This window comes from Nicotiana tabacum, chromosome 10 (genome assembly GCF_000715075.1).
Source record: "Nicotiana tabacum cultivar K326 chromosome 10, ASM71507v2, whole genome shotgun sequence".
NCBI classification, from domain to species: Eukaryota; Viridiplantae; Streptophyta; class Magnoliopsida; order Solanales; family Solanaceae; genus Nicotiana; species Nicotiana tabacum.
This window is the reverse complement of record NC_134089.1, coordinates 170,841,847-170,857,149: the sequence shown is the minus strand read 5'-3', so window position 1 is coordinate 170,857,149 and position 15,303 is coordinate 170,841,847. Positions and strand designations below refer to the sequence as shown.

The 15,303-nt window shown below is 39.3% G+C and overlaps 1 protein-coding gene across 1 annotated transcript; it reads right to left on the bottom strand.

The window, feature by feature from the left end:
• Positions 1–1,271: 1,271 nt before the first annotated feature.
• LOC107800715 (uncharacterized) lies at positions 1,272–3,580 on the bottom strand. The gene is made up of 3 exons (XM_016623938.2): positions 3,167–3,580; positions 2,632–2,994; positions 1,272–1,922 (listed from the first exon to the last, which is right to left on the bottom strand). The coding sequence occupies exons 1-3, from the start codon at positions 3,401–3,403 to the stop codon at positions 1,566–1,568; spliced, it is 957 nt and encodes a 318-aa protein (XP_016479424.1). The 5' UTR covers positions 3,404–3,580; the 3' UTR covers positions 1,272–1,565.
• Positions 3,581–15,303: the final 11,723 nt, after the last annotated feature.

Sequence of the window (15,303 nt, the reverse complement as noted above, 5' to 3'; positions counted from 1 at the left end):
AAAATCGTATATTTATGAATATAGGATACACGCGCAAAGCGCGTATCCTAGGACTAGTTTAGATTAAAAACTTGAATAAGTTATATGTTGGGATTATAATATGAGAACTATAATACTTGAAATAAAATATAATGAAATTATTCAATGTATATATGTTTTGTTCATTAAATTAAATTCGAAATGAGATATACATGGTATAATATGAAATATGTATTTGATTTTACACTTTTAATAAACTTACATAAACTTTTACTTCCAATTTCAACCTTGACTTTCTTAAAATTTTTGGGAGAAAAGCTTTGGAGAAGAACAAATAACAACAACAACGAACCCAGTGTATTCTCATAAATAGGGTCTAGCGATGGTAGTGTGTATGCAGACCTTATCCCTACCTTATAAAGATAAATAGGCTGTTTCCGATAGACCCTCGGCTCAAGGAGAGAAGAACAAATATATTGGGAATATAAGCTTGATGTTAATAATCGCGGAATTGTTATTTTACATATAGTGCGATAGGGGAATCTTAGTAGTCCAATTAGGTGAAATTTTCATCTTGTTGGTGAGAGTTCGATTTCCACCTTGTAATTCCCTCCCCTTTTTCTCCCTCATGTATCGAAAAAAAACATAGAGTGCGATATAAAAATAATGTAGTACAGTTGTTGTATAACAGTTCTGGGATTGCAAATCTCGGAATATAAATTCTATCAAACATGGGATACAATAATTTCAAATTTTCCTCCGGGATATAATCACACAGTTCATTTTTTTGTTTGTTGGAAAATTCCCGGGGAAACCCGTAGCAACTAACCTTCGAGTGCGCGCTAGGTAACCTACTCAATAACTTGCAAACCATACAGAAGATGTAAACAACACTAGGCACGCCCGGTGCGACGAGCTCTGAGTTTTACCTATTATGCTCTTTAATCTAACAGTTCAAAGTCGAAGTAGCTCACCAAATTAGCAAGATTCAGTATTCATCTCTGTGACATCATAAATAAATTTTAGATGTCTGGTTGTACTTTTGGCTAATTATCATTCAATCATAAGTGCTTTACCCAACTTATAACATTAATTCGGCTTTTGTATCAGTTCGCAGAATCAAGAAACACAAGTACTATATATTGTTTCCAAATAAAGAAGAACTTGAATAGAAAAATGGTTGCTGATAAGATCTATGAATAGTAAGACGAGAAAGTAAGCACTAAGAAATTGTTCAATTAATATATAAATTAGTATCCTCACAACTAGATAGAAGTAGTAAGTAAGTCAAGTGGCAAACTTTCTTGTTTTCACCTTGTTCAAATCTATCATTATGATCTTACAACGATCATCACCACACAAAAGCATATTTAAATTATTAAAAAATTTCACGATTAATTGGCTCACTCTCACTCTTACTAACACTAATAACATCTCACATTTCTTACTAATTATAACCTCAAACTCAAACTTCACACTGTTGATTTATTAGTGCTACTCCCATCTAAGGCTAGCTATAAATTAAAACTCAAGAAATTCTTAACTTATTATTGGAAAGGAAAAGGCTAATGGAGACAAATAATTAATTAACCATGAACAAGGCCACTAGAGAGTGCCATTAGGAGGATTGCTGCCTCTTTTTCGTCTTGTGGGAAAATTTGGTGCAAGGCCAAATTGTTGCTCAACTTAATCAAGAAATCCTCGAAATTACCAAGCTTCTTTGGTGCAGTATTACTAGAGGAGGATGGACCAAATTTGCACCTTTTCTTGTAGGGTAATGTAACATTAACGTTTGTAATCTTCTCCTTGTGTAAGTGTTTCACCTTTTTCTTCATTGAAGATGATGATGTTTCAGTTGTGAGAGTTTCTCCATTCGCTGCTGCTGCTGCTGCCATGGCTCTTCTTGCCTTCCTTTGTCGGATCCCACATGCGTTGCACAGTGTCTGCACCACATGTAATATCAAGATTTCAGTACCAATTTTGATTAACATGAGCAAAATGGAAAAAGAACGGTGATCATTTCATAGAAAATTAAACTATCTAGCACACTTAATTACTTAATTATATTATGTCATGTAGTAAGTTGATTTCTTTTTTATACACCTAAAGCCTATAGGCAGGGACGAAGCTACATTCACTTAAGGGTTGGCCACCCTTCTTTGAAAAATTATACGGTATATATAGGTAAAATATTAAATTTTATAGGTATATAACTTATATAGAACACCCTTTATCGGCAATTTTTTTTCACTTCGTTCAAGTATGAACACCCTTCGAAAATTCCTGGCTTCGTTAGTGCCTATAGATCACTATAGTTCAAGCCGTTGAAGTAGCCACTAATGCTTGCATTAGGATAAACCATCTACATCACACCCTTGCGGTGCAGCCTTCCTAAAATCCTGCGTGAACGCGGGATGCCTTGTGTACTGACCACCGGGTTGCCCTTGAACACCAAAAGCATGGAAAACTTTTTATGGATGACAATAAGATTTGAACCCAAGACTTTGGCTTGCTTTGATACAATGTTAAATATGTGTATGATCATCTCATCCAAAACTTCAAGTTATTAGAGATAATATACTTTTAATTAGTACTTAATTATATTATGTCTCAACAAAACATATTCATTAAAAGAAAGAAATGATGAATTACCTTAGGTCCTTTAGGACCACTTCTCCAAAGAGGGGTCTTAGTAGTGTTACAATCAGCACAAACCCTAATAGGGATATTATTATTACTATTATTGGAGCTGTTGCTGCTGTAATCAGTACTTTCTAAAGGATATGATGGCTGCTGCTTCTGATCTTCCAACTTCAGTTTGATGTAAGTATTATTTGTGGTCTTTTCCATTCTTGCCCCATCCGAGGTGTTTATCTTTGAAGACATCCACTTGACTGGATCTTTCTCGTTTTGATTCTCATGATACTTGTCTTCTCTCTTCCACAAGGTCAGTTTGAGGCCACTCCCCACCTTGTTTTTCTTCTCTACATCATATGATCCACCTTCATTATCCCCCTATAATCCACAAAGAAAGCACACTCAACATTAATTACTTACTAATTACCGTAAGAACAAATTAAAATCCAAGTGATCTTGGAAAAAATTATCGTATTTGTATAATTTTTTTGTGTGGATAAAGTAACATGATCCAACATGAGAAAGAAAAACACCCTTTTCTTGTATATACCTCAGGTTGGTGCGGTGGCGTATAATATTCATCATGATGATAATATCCCGTTTGATTCTGATTAGTAGTTGAGTTGAAGAAAAACTGATATGGCGACGAGTAAGAAGATGCGGAAGAAGGCTGATAGTTATTATAAGGGCTAACAAGAGAATGGTTTAGATCATAATCCTCATTATTAAGCACAAAAGGAAAAGGAGGAGGAGGAGTAGAATTAGTTATGTGATCAGTTGGAGTCATTGGAAAGGGAAAACAAAGAAGAAAGATGAAAGAAGAAGAGTTTCTTCTTATGAGATAGGAGATCAGCGATCAAGAAATGGTGGAGGGAGTCTTAAAAGAGTTAAATGAGGAAAGATTTTAAAGTCTTTGCCAGGAGGTGCAAAGGAAAAGGAAAAGGTAAAGGGCTCGTACTTAGCCAAAGATTTTGGGTTCGAGCTCTAGGTATATAATTATCTTTGTTGGGTATAGTAGCTGAGTTGATGCACAGTTCGAGAGTGACCTTTCTAGTTAATAGCTGTTGTTTATTCACGGTAACTTGGGATCTTATATTTCTATTTAGATATATTCAAACAGATGATGTATTTTCTTATCAGTATTATATTTCTATAACAATCTACCGTCGTAAGGTAGGGGTAAAGTTTGCGTACATTCTACCCTCCTTAGGCTCCACTTTGTGGGATTACACAGGGTTTGTTGTTGTTGTATTCCTATTCTTAGTTGCTCATGATTTGTGACACCAGTTCTTGGGGTAGTTTGTGTTAAAATTCGCATCCTTATTTCATTATTAATTTGATGATCTTCAATTTGTGTGTTATATCTTATGTTATTTGGTTCACCTAACGGGTTGGTTAGGTGCTATCACAATTTAGTAAGATTTAGGTCATAACAAAGCTACTCTGCCTTTCGTCGCGACTTTATATTTAGTCGAATCCTAATGTAAGTATCGGACACTGGTAGAAAACCAAAAAAAAAAGAAGGAAAAGCTGAGGAAGAAAGAGGAAGGGGGGTTAGACATTCACGTGACTTCATGGACAACTAAACAAGTTAAAAGAGGACAAATTTACCAAAAGGAGAGAAGAGGAGCAGAATACTACCACACGACCAAATGACTGATCAACCCTATCTTCAAAAGTTTAGTCATCCCCAATATTAATCCCCAGATCCCAAGTTAATTGCAGGTTTTTAATACTACCTAATTACATCTCTGGAAACGTTATTTTTAATGCGGATTTAAGTTATTATACTAACCGCATAAGATGTTATCCATTAATGTTTATCATGAAGAATACTGTCTGTAATTACCTCATAAGTCATTTGATTGTACAAAATATTTTACATAGAATTGACCTCTAACCTATGCTAGCCACACGTAGCATTCACATGTACTCCTCATATTTTCAGATGATCGTCTACCAAGTCTTCTTTTTTTTCATTTTTAGGGTTTCCTTCGTGCTGGAAATTAATTAGGTGGTCCAATAATTTCTGATACAAATATTTCTTAGGGACTACTTTACAGCAGTAGGCGAATCCTTCCATAAAGTGATATGCAATAGGTTAAAGCAAAACCTACCCTTGAGAGAAGAATAGCGACTAGAAATTAAAATGTCTGTAGACTGTAGTATATCTGCAATAGGTTGAAGTGAAAGACCTGCAATAAAACGACCCAAGACTCTTCTATCTCCTACTTACTCTTGATAAAGACCTGCAATTTGTGTGAACTGGTTGTCAAATAATTTGGGTCATTTTAGATAAGAGTTTAACTTATGTTATACGATTGTGTCACCTTTAACTGTTGTTACTGGTAATTTGCTTCATTTCAAGAGTACAAATCTCACTTTTTATGAAGGACTACATGTTAATATTTTTTGGATGACCTGATAATGTAATTTCTTTTAACATTATAAGGGTATAGTATAAGTTAAACTCGTTAAAAGAAATTTTTGCATTGTCGTCTATAGATCACCTTAACCTGTCTAATTTTAAAGACTACAAATTTTACTTTTTATGAACGACTTGCATATGTTCTGCTAGCTTACATTAGGGTGATTAAGGGAGCTAAGATACGGGTTAGGACAGTGGGAGGTGACTTGGAGCATTTTCCGATTTGGGTTACACCAAGGATCTGCGCTCTGCTCATTCTTATTTTTTATGAGACGCAAGGCAGTGCTAACGAGAGGTTGGAGGTTTGGAGACAGACCCTTGAGTCTAAAGGTTTCAAGTTGAGTAGGACTAAAACAGAATACTTGGAGTGCAAGTTCAACGATGTGACAGGAGAAGCGAGCATGGATATGAGGCTTGACTCACAAGTCATCCCCAAGAGGGGAAGTTTCAAGTACCTTGGGTCCGTTATCTAGGGGGTGTGGAGATTGACGAGGATGTCACGCACTGTATAGGGGTAGGGTAGATGAAATTGAGGTTATCATCTGGTATCTTGTGTGACAAGAATATGCAACCTGAAATTTAAAGGTAAGTTCTATAGAGTGATGGTTAGACCAGCCATGCTATGTGGGGCAGAGTGTTGGCCAGTCAAGAATTCACATACCCAGAAGATGAAAGTAGCATAAATGAAGATGTTGAGATGGACGTGAGGGCACACTAGGTTAGATAAGATTAGGAATGAAGATATTCGAGTGAAGGTGGGTGTGACTCCCACGGAAGATAAGATGCGGGAAGCAAAACTTAGATGGTTCGGGCACATGTGGATGAGAAATCTAGATGCCCCGATAAGGAGGTATGTGTGGTTGGATTTGGCAGGTATGATAAGAGGTGGATAACGTCCTAAGAAGTAATGGAAGAGGTGATAAGGCAAGACATGACACGACTTCAGATTTTCGAGGACATAATCCTTGATAAAAAGGTGTAGAGGTCGAGCATTAGGGTTGAAGGTTAGGGGTAGTTGAGCATTTTTATAATTTGTACTAGGTGTGAGGCTAGTTTGATAGTGTTTTATTTTAGACTGCTAGTGGTTCATATTATGTTCGCACTATTTTTTCATTTTCATAGTACCATGCCATTATTACTGGTTGTTATTGCTTTTCCATCTATTTTCTGGTTCTTACGATGCTGGTATTATCTTTCTGACTTTTGTTGTTCTTACTGATGTATTGTCTATTCTCGTCTATTTGAGGCGAGAGTTTATCGAAAACAGCCTCACTATCCCTCCAGGGTATGGGTGAGGTCTGCAAATACAATATCCTCCCCATACCTTACTTATGGAATTTTACTAAGTAGTTATTGTTGTTATGAACTACTTGCATGTAAACATCTCTTGGGTATATTAGTTAAGCTCTTTAAGATTTCATTTGTATGTAGCACAAGTAAATTAAGGTTTAATCTATTTGACCAAAAAATATAAACTTTCGGTTAAACTATTAAATTTTATGTAATGAGGGGTTAAAGTTAATCAATAATAATATCTCTAGATATAGAACTTGACAACATAGATAAGATAGGATAAAGTCAGTGAGAGATTGAAGGTAACACACATTTAATATTCCAACAGGTTTGAGCAATAATGGAGGAATAACTAGCAATAAATAACAATAAGTGGAATTTATGTAAATAGGGAGAATGATTCACCCAATGATGAGTGAGATAGATGATTGTTCCTCCTGACAATGATGAATGACAGACAAATCCTAGAATGTTTGAACTATTCTTGGATCTTATGGAAAAACATAAAATAATGTAAGTAAGAATCTTGATGAAAAGGTAAAGTTTGTATCTTTGCTAGAGAGAGAGAATCTTCTTCTAAAAAGTGTTCTTGTTAAGTGAATATTACATGTCTTACACCATTGTCTCTTTTCTATTTATATGAAACATATCCCTAACAAACCCTAAAAGTACAAGTGCAGAGAATATTCAATAGAATATTCTCTTTACTATCCTATAACAAAAATTAGCCGTTATTATTCTGTCTTTGGTGCTCGACCTTGGTCGTTGTTGACAGTCCGACCACAAATATCCCTACTTCCTGGTCGACCTCGACCAATCCTTGCCTTAATGCCACTTTATGCTAAATTTCCTTAGGGTAGATTTTGGCCTATATAGTTAGTCCTTCCGCTTATTTAGGCCGACCCTGGATGGCCTTGATGAGCGGACCTTGTTTGTCATGGTCAAGATATTTGGATGAGCAAGTCGAGTAGTGGAGTTTCAGACGAGGTGACAACGTGACCTTTCGTGAGCCGCAACCTTTGGGGTCACATTGCTTTAAAGTGACATCATGTGTCATTATTACGCATTTTCCCAATGCCTTGCATCGTTTCTCGTGCCTCTACTATTTTGATACCTGCACTGGGTAATGATGGTTTGATTTCTCGATCCTGATGCTTGAATTCTTATAATAGGGATATGAAACCATTCATTTATGTTTTGCACTCTTAATATCGAATCTCTGTGTCTTCTTCTCCATTCTTCATATAGAGTTCTTGTCCTCTTTACTTCACTATTATGTATCTGCTTTCCCTGATTCCAGTGATACCAACTGCTCACAACCCTGCTGAACTTACAACATCCTCTCTAAAAAAATTGGTTAACGTATCTTCTAGTTCTGGCATGGCAACTGACCCTATCCCTTTGGTGGTGCGTATGCCTTCTCATGATAATAGTATTTCTGTTGCCATTGAAGACAAGAATTTTCCTACGGTGGAGGAAATAATCCCTCATAGTGAAAAAGATAGGTCCGACTTTTCGAAGGTGCCTGAGGATGATCCTGAGATCTCGGAGTCATTGATGAAAGAGGCTAATCTCGCTGAGTTTAGGGCAAAGTTCAAAATTCCTGCCCATATCGATCTAATTCCAGCAGAGCGCGATATGGTACAAATACACCACCCTGGGTATTGCTCTTTCTACACGTACCCTTTCTATGTTGACTATTCCTTTCCTATTCTCCCATTGGCGGAGGAATTCTATCGCTATTACAGGGTTTGCCCGACCCAACTTTCTCCATAAAACTACAAGATTATCTGCATGCTTATAAAATATGCGGAATTAGCTGGGGTCGGGGTATCACTTCGCCACTTGATGCATCTCTTTGCCCCTAGTTTCTATAGGGGGACGATGTTGCACCTTCGCCACCGAGGAAGTAAATGTTTGGTGGTGAAGAAGGACGATAAGGCAAATCATCAATTTTGGCTCAACTACTTTTTATCAAAACCGAGGACGTGGTGGCCAATGCGAGCGGGTTCCCTGAGGCTTGGAATTATGCCCGTAAGTATCTCTTTCTTTTTTCCTTATCAAGCATTTGTTTTGCCAGTTTTAGTCGTGTTTTGTGATGACCCAAAAGGTCATCACTCATTTTGAAAGTAATTTCTATCCCGAGGCCTTGAATCTAACCTCTTATTGCGTGAACAGTCCGGGCGCATTTCTGAAAAGCTTTTATGTGAAAACTAAGTAAAATAAGGAAATTAACTTTTAAAATTTAATAAAGTTGAATTTGGTCAACATTCATGGTAAACGGACCCGGACCCATGATACGACGGTCCTATAGGGTCCATAGTACAATTTGAAACTTGGGCGTATGCCCGAAATCGAATTCCGAGGTCTCAAGCCCGAGAAATAAATTTTTAAAGAAAATTATTTTCTGGAAAATATAAAGGCTTACAGAAGTGAATTAATGCAATTTCTTGATGGTATCGGGCCCGTATCTTGGTTCCGGAGCCCGATACAAGTTTAAAATGATAAATTGGTTGAATCTATGGAATTTGGTAAGAATCGGAAGTGGTTTGGTATAAAACGGACCTATAGTTGAGAGAAAATAGAAATTTCAATGTTTTTGAGTAATTTTATGAATTTGAGGTTGAATCCGTAGTTGTTGATGTTATTTTGATGATTTGATCGCACGAGCAAGTCCATATGATATTTTTAGACTTGCGTGCATGATTAGTTTGGAGCCCCTAGGGCTCGGGTGAGTTTTGGGATAGGCCTCGGAGTGAATTTGGACTTAGACATAATAGTTGCAGGTTCAGAGAAAGCTGCAGGTCTCTGAAACCAGGCTTCGCGGTCCGCGGTGGGGTATTCGCGACCGCGGTGGGATTTATGTGGTCAGCGGCGAGCAAGGCCATGTCTTCGCGGCCACGCTCGATATCTCGCGGTTCGCGGTGGAGCTCCGCGGCCGTGATCCTTTTTTATGCGGTCAGCAGTGGGTGTCTGAAAGGGGTATATTTAAACGAGACTTTTCAGCCATTTCTCATTTTTCAAAACCCTAAAACATAAGAGCGATTTTTCAAGAGACTCTTTCCTCCCCAAAACACAAGTAAGTGATTTTTTAACTTATTTCTTTCACTCCTTAACTTCTTTTTACAAGATTTCATTCTAGAATCTAGGGTTTTCATGGTGGAATTGGGAATTTTGGGTAGAACTTAAGAATATCAAAATTTGGGAATTTAGACCTCAAATTGAGGTCAGATTCCAAAACCAATTGTATATCCGAGCTCGGGGGTGAATGGGTAATCGAGTTTTGATTTGAATTTTGGATTTGGACCAAGCGGGCCCGGAGTCGATTTTTGACTTTTTGGGGAAAACACTAAAAAACCTATTTTCATGCATTAGAATTGGTTTATTTAGCATTTATTAATATTATAAAGTAAATTATGACTAGATACAAGCGAATTGGGAGTGGAACCAAGAGGTAAAGCGGTAGTTGAAGCTTGAATTGTGTTCGTGACATTGAGGTAATTTTTTAGTCTAACCTTAGCTTGAAGGATTAAGAGTTGAGTCGTATTTGCTATGTGTTAATTATTGAGTACGACGTATAGGTGTGGTGACGAGTATCTATACGTTGGTTTCAAGAATGCCCGTGAGTCTTATACTATGATTGATGTGACTCTGTTTCATATTGTTCATGTTTTATATGATGATTTCTATTGTTGAACAAGGCTTGTGGAAGTATTATTGGTAATTGAACATTGTAGAGCGTTGGCTCGAGTTGAGAATTAAGTTGTGAAGTAATTGTGAAAAAGAGAAGAGGTTTATGATATTGTCTCCCTTGCCGGGATGTTATTGCTTTTGATATTATCTCCCTTGCCGGGATGTTATTACTCATGATATTGTTTCCCTTGCCGGAATATTGTTGCTATGCTATTATTCCCTTGCCGGAATTTTATTGTGATATTATTGATTCCCTTGCCCAAATTGCTTTGTGATTGTTTCTTGGGTGAGGAAGAGTGTAAAAGCACGAAGGGTGATGCTGTGCATGATATTTGTGAGAGAGTGTTAATGCACGAAGGGTGATGTTGTGCTAATATTGTGAGGTAAAAGCACAAAGGGTGATGTCGTGCCGCAGATATGAGTGATAATGTACGAAGGATAATTCCGTGCCATAATTATGTATTTTTATGGTGAGGACGAGAGTAAAAGCACGAAGGGTGATGTCGTACATGATATTTGTGAGAGAGTGTTAATTCACGAAGGGTGATGCCGTGTCGATTATATTGATTCTTATGGTGAGGATGAGAATCAAAGTACGAAGGGTGATGTCGTGCACTTGTCTTTGATTTCCTTATTCTTGCTTACAGTTGAATGTTTGTGTTCCTTTCACTTCTTTACTGAGATTTTGTTTGTACATGATATTCCTCACAGCATGTTTCCCCTTCCCATCTTTAACTGCTAATTTCTGTCATTATTACTTGATATATATGATATAACTGTACAGGTTTATTTGGTAGTCTTGTCCTAGCCTCGTCACTACTTCGCCAAGGTTAGGCTAGACACTTACCAGCACATGGGGTCGGTTGTGTTGATACTACACTCTACACTGTGTGCAGATCCCGGTGCTGCAACTTTTGGACCACAGTGAGGTTGCTGCCTTCAGTCCAGTGGCGGAGACCCGAGGTAGTCCTACATACGTCTGCAGGCCTTGGCATCTCCTTCTATCTTTCCATTATGTTTCTTTTATGTATTTCAGAAACAACTTTGTATTTATCTTTTAGACCCCTATTTGTAGTATTCTTAGATAGTCTGTGAGATTGTGATACTAGTTCTGGGTAGCTTATGTTTATGGATTTGTATCGGTATTATTTTAAATTGTTATATTTTATTCTTCCACTTTATTATTTCCTCTGTTTATAAAGTGTTAACTCACAATCGTTAAGGAATTAAAAATGAAAATAGTTAAATACTTGGAATAATTCGCTTGCCTAGGTTTCACTAGTAAGCGTTATCACGACTCCTGAGGATGCAAAATCCGGGTCATGACAAGTTGGTATCAGAGCTCTAGGTTGCTTAGGTTTCACAATTCACGGACAAGCATAGTAGAGTATGAGGGATCGGTATGGAGGCGTCTGTATTTATCCCCCAGGGGCTACAGAGTTAGGAAAAACTTCACATCTACTCTTTCCTATCGTGCAACTTGATTTATCAATGCTAACTGAACTTCCACTCTATTCTTCCGCAAATGGTTAGAACACGTACCGCTTCATCAGCTGACCAACAGCTTGAGCCCCCAGTAGCATCTCCTTCAAGGGGCAGAGGTCGATGGCGTGCTAAGGCCCAAGGTAGAGGAAAGGCTCAGCCCAAAGCTCGAGCAGCAGCACCAATGGAGGAGCCTCAGGTTGAGTTTGACGATGAGGTTCCAGCCCAGATAGTTCCAGCAGGACCAGCTCAGGTCCCAGAGGGGTTCTTCGCCACCCAGGTACTTCAGGATGCTCTGGTCCGTCTAGTGGGCCTTATGGAGAGTGTCGCCTAGGCAGGCTTGCTTCCTGTAGCACCAGTCGTCTCTCAGGCTAAAGGAAGAGCCCCGACTCCTACTTCTCGCACTCCGGAGAAGATGACTCCCCAGTTTCAGACTCTAGCAGCTCAGCCAGTTGGGGTAGTTCAGCCTGGTGTTGTGGCACAGACAGGTGAGGGGCCAGCTATGTCTGTTGATGCCTTGTGGAGGTTGGACAGGTTCACAAAGCTCTTCACTACTACTTTTGGCGGTTCATCTTCTGAGGATCCCCAGGATTATTTGGACAGTTGTCATGAGGTTCTACGAAACATGGGGATAGTGGAGACCAATGGGGTCGACTTTGCTGCTTTTCGTCTATGTGGATCCGCCAAGACTTGGTGGAGAGATTATTGTTTGGCTAGACCAGCTGGGTCACCAGCTTTGACTTGGGATCAGTGTTCTTAGCTATTTCAGGAGAAGCTTCTTCCTATCACTCAGAGGGAGAACTATCGGAGGCAATTTGAGCGTCTCCAGTAGGGTTCTATGACTGTTATGCAGTACGAGACCAGATTTATTGACTTGTCCTGTCATGCTCTTCTTATACTTCCCACTGAGAGAGAGAGAGAGAGTAAGGAGGTTCATTGAGGGACTCGTTCAGCCTATTCGATTACAGATGGTTAAGGATACGGGGAGCGAGATTTCTTTTCAGGATGCAGTCAATGTGGCCAGGAGAGTTGAGATGGTTCTATCAAAAGGGAGAAGTCAGGGGTCGGGCAAGAGGCCTCGTCATTCGGGCGGGTTCAGTGGTGCCTTATCTAGAGGCAAAGATTCTTTTGGTAGGGGCCATCCTTCCAGGCCGTTTCATTCAACACTTCAGGCTTCTCACAGTGCTCCAGGTGGTCGTGGTTCTCATATGCAGTATTCTGATCAGCGACCATACAGTGTACCTCTAGCTCCTATTAGTGCACCTCTGCTCCAGAGTTTTCAGAGTGGTTATTCAAGCCGTCAGGGTCAGCAGTCTCAGCAGTGAGAGCTTGTTATATTTGTGGCGACACGACGCATATTGCTAAATTTTGCCCTCTAGCACCGAGCAGCTCTCATCATTAGGGTTCCCGTGCCATGGTTCAGGCACTAAGTGTTCCACCGCCCGCTCAGCCAGTTAGAGGTGGAGTTAGAGGTGCTAGAGGTGGATGTAAAGGTATTAGAGGTGGAGGTCAGACCTCTAAAGGTGGAGGCCAGCCAGCATGAGGCTATCCCAAAGATGTAGTTCAAAGTGGTGGGGCCCAACCCTGCTATTATGCTCTTCCAGCCAGGCTGGAGGCTGAGGCCTCTGATACAGTTATCGCAAGTACTGTTCTGGTTTGTAGTAGAGATGCCTCAGTTCTATTTGATCTAGGATCTATATACTCTTATGTGTCATCTTATTTTGCACCGTATCTGGTCATGCCTAGTGATTCTTTGAGTACTCCTGTATACGTGTCTACACTGGTGGGTGATTCCATTGTGGTAGATCGTGTCCATCGTTTATGTATAGTTGTGATTGGGGGTCTTGAGACTCGAGTAGATTTGATACTTTTGGACATGGTTGATTTTTATGTCATATTGGGGATGGACTGGTTATCACCTTACCACGCTATCATAGACTGTGACCTTAGTCTTGCTGGGTTTACCTTGTCTAGAGTGGAGAGGGACTCCTGGACATTCTACCCGTAGGGTTATCTCATATATGAAGGCTCGACGTATGGTTGATAAGGGATGTTTGGCCTATTTGGTGTATGTTCGTGATTCTAGTATTGAGGTTCCTTCTATAGATTTTGTGCCTGTTGTTCGTGAGTTTCCTGAGGTATTTCCTTCATACCTGTCGGGTATGTGATCGCAACCTACTCCGCACCACTAAAAAGTAGCGATAGAGGGTCGCAATAGCTTTTACCCGATTTTGGGTCGGGATCGATATCCATAGAGAGCTAGAATTGGAATTTAGTGTCTATTTAGCCTAGGATTGCGTAGCGTTACAAATTGCACTTCTATTCCTTTTTGGATTTTCTTTTATAATTCTACTATTATCAAACTACAAATTATAATTGCAACTAGATTAAGCTAAGAGTACAATGCTACAAGTTGTTCAAATATTCTAAAAGGCACTAGGGTAGTGACTTTCACCTAGGTGTCCATTTGACGGGTAATTGCGTCTAAGACACGATTGACATGATTGGGGAATATGTTATAATCGTTGCTTGATATTACCCATTCTCACACCTCTTGGTAGAAAGAATGTTTTGCCCAATTGACTTTCTCAAGACCAATTGAGTATGCATATTTGCTCAAGCAACTAAGGTTCAAGTCAGGTGTTACTCTCTCGAGGTTAACCCTTTAATTGGGACTATCAATTCTCTTGAGTCCATCCCAATTCTTGTTGGATCAATTTCGGAGACTTAGGCTCTCTTTCTCAAGAAGAACCCAAGTCAACTTAGCACAAACTAGCGTTTGTAACCACTAATTCAGTAATTAAACCATGAAATTGACCCAAATAGCAAACACCCATAGTCAATCTAGCCCTAAATTGCAACGCCCATCAATTACTCACACTAGGGTTGAGCCACAAACCTAGCTAATGGGTCTAGCTACTCATACTTGAAGAGAAAAACAGAGAAATAGATGAAGATGAACACATATTAATTAATTGCTAAGCTAAATATAAAGATTCAATGATAAAAAGTAAGTAAAAATTCCCAAAATGGCTACAAGATACGTTCCCACGAGCGCAGCAGCTATTCTAAAATGTCTGATGCCCTAAAATGGAAAAAGGATCTATTTATACTAAGCTGGAAACACTGGACAAAAATTCCCCTACGGGGTTAGTGCGGACTGCACAAAATGGTGTCCGGCCACACTAGGCTCTTGAACTTGAAAACTGGGCTCTCTGAACTCATGCTCCGCGGACCGCATAGAATGGACTGCGGCAACGGAGATTTCTAGTGCGGTCCGCACAAACTAGACCGCGGACCGCACAAGCTTGAAAGCTCCAACTTCACCCTCTCTGAATCTTGACTCTGCGTACCGCACAAAACCTTATGTGGCCGCACTGCCTTAATGCCTGAAGTACCAGCTCTCTGAATCTCCCTAGTGCAGACCGCACAAAGTGTCGTGCGGCCGCACTAGGCCTGTTTTTCCTGAGTTTGTCTTGTCTTTGGTACTTGTGCAAGTTTCACTCCTTTTTAGCTGATCTTTGACATCTTGTCACTTTATTGATCAAACCTGCAATCAAGCACAACTTATGAGCCTTTTGGACTATTTTGTATGAATATATAATCAAAGCGTAAGCAAGAAGGAGTATAAAATGCGTCAAAATCCCTAGTTATCAACTCCCCCAAACTTAAGCTTTTGTTTGTCCTCAACCAAACAAAATAAGACCCACCCCATAAGGAAAAATCCAAGAAATTTTCAGTTGTCCTAAAGCAACCTCACTAGCATCAATTGTGACTAACAATTGCCCTCA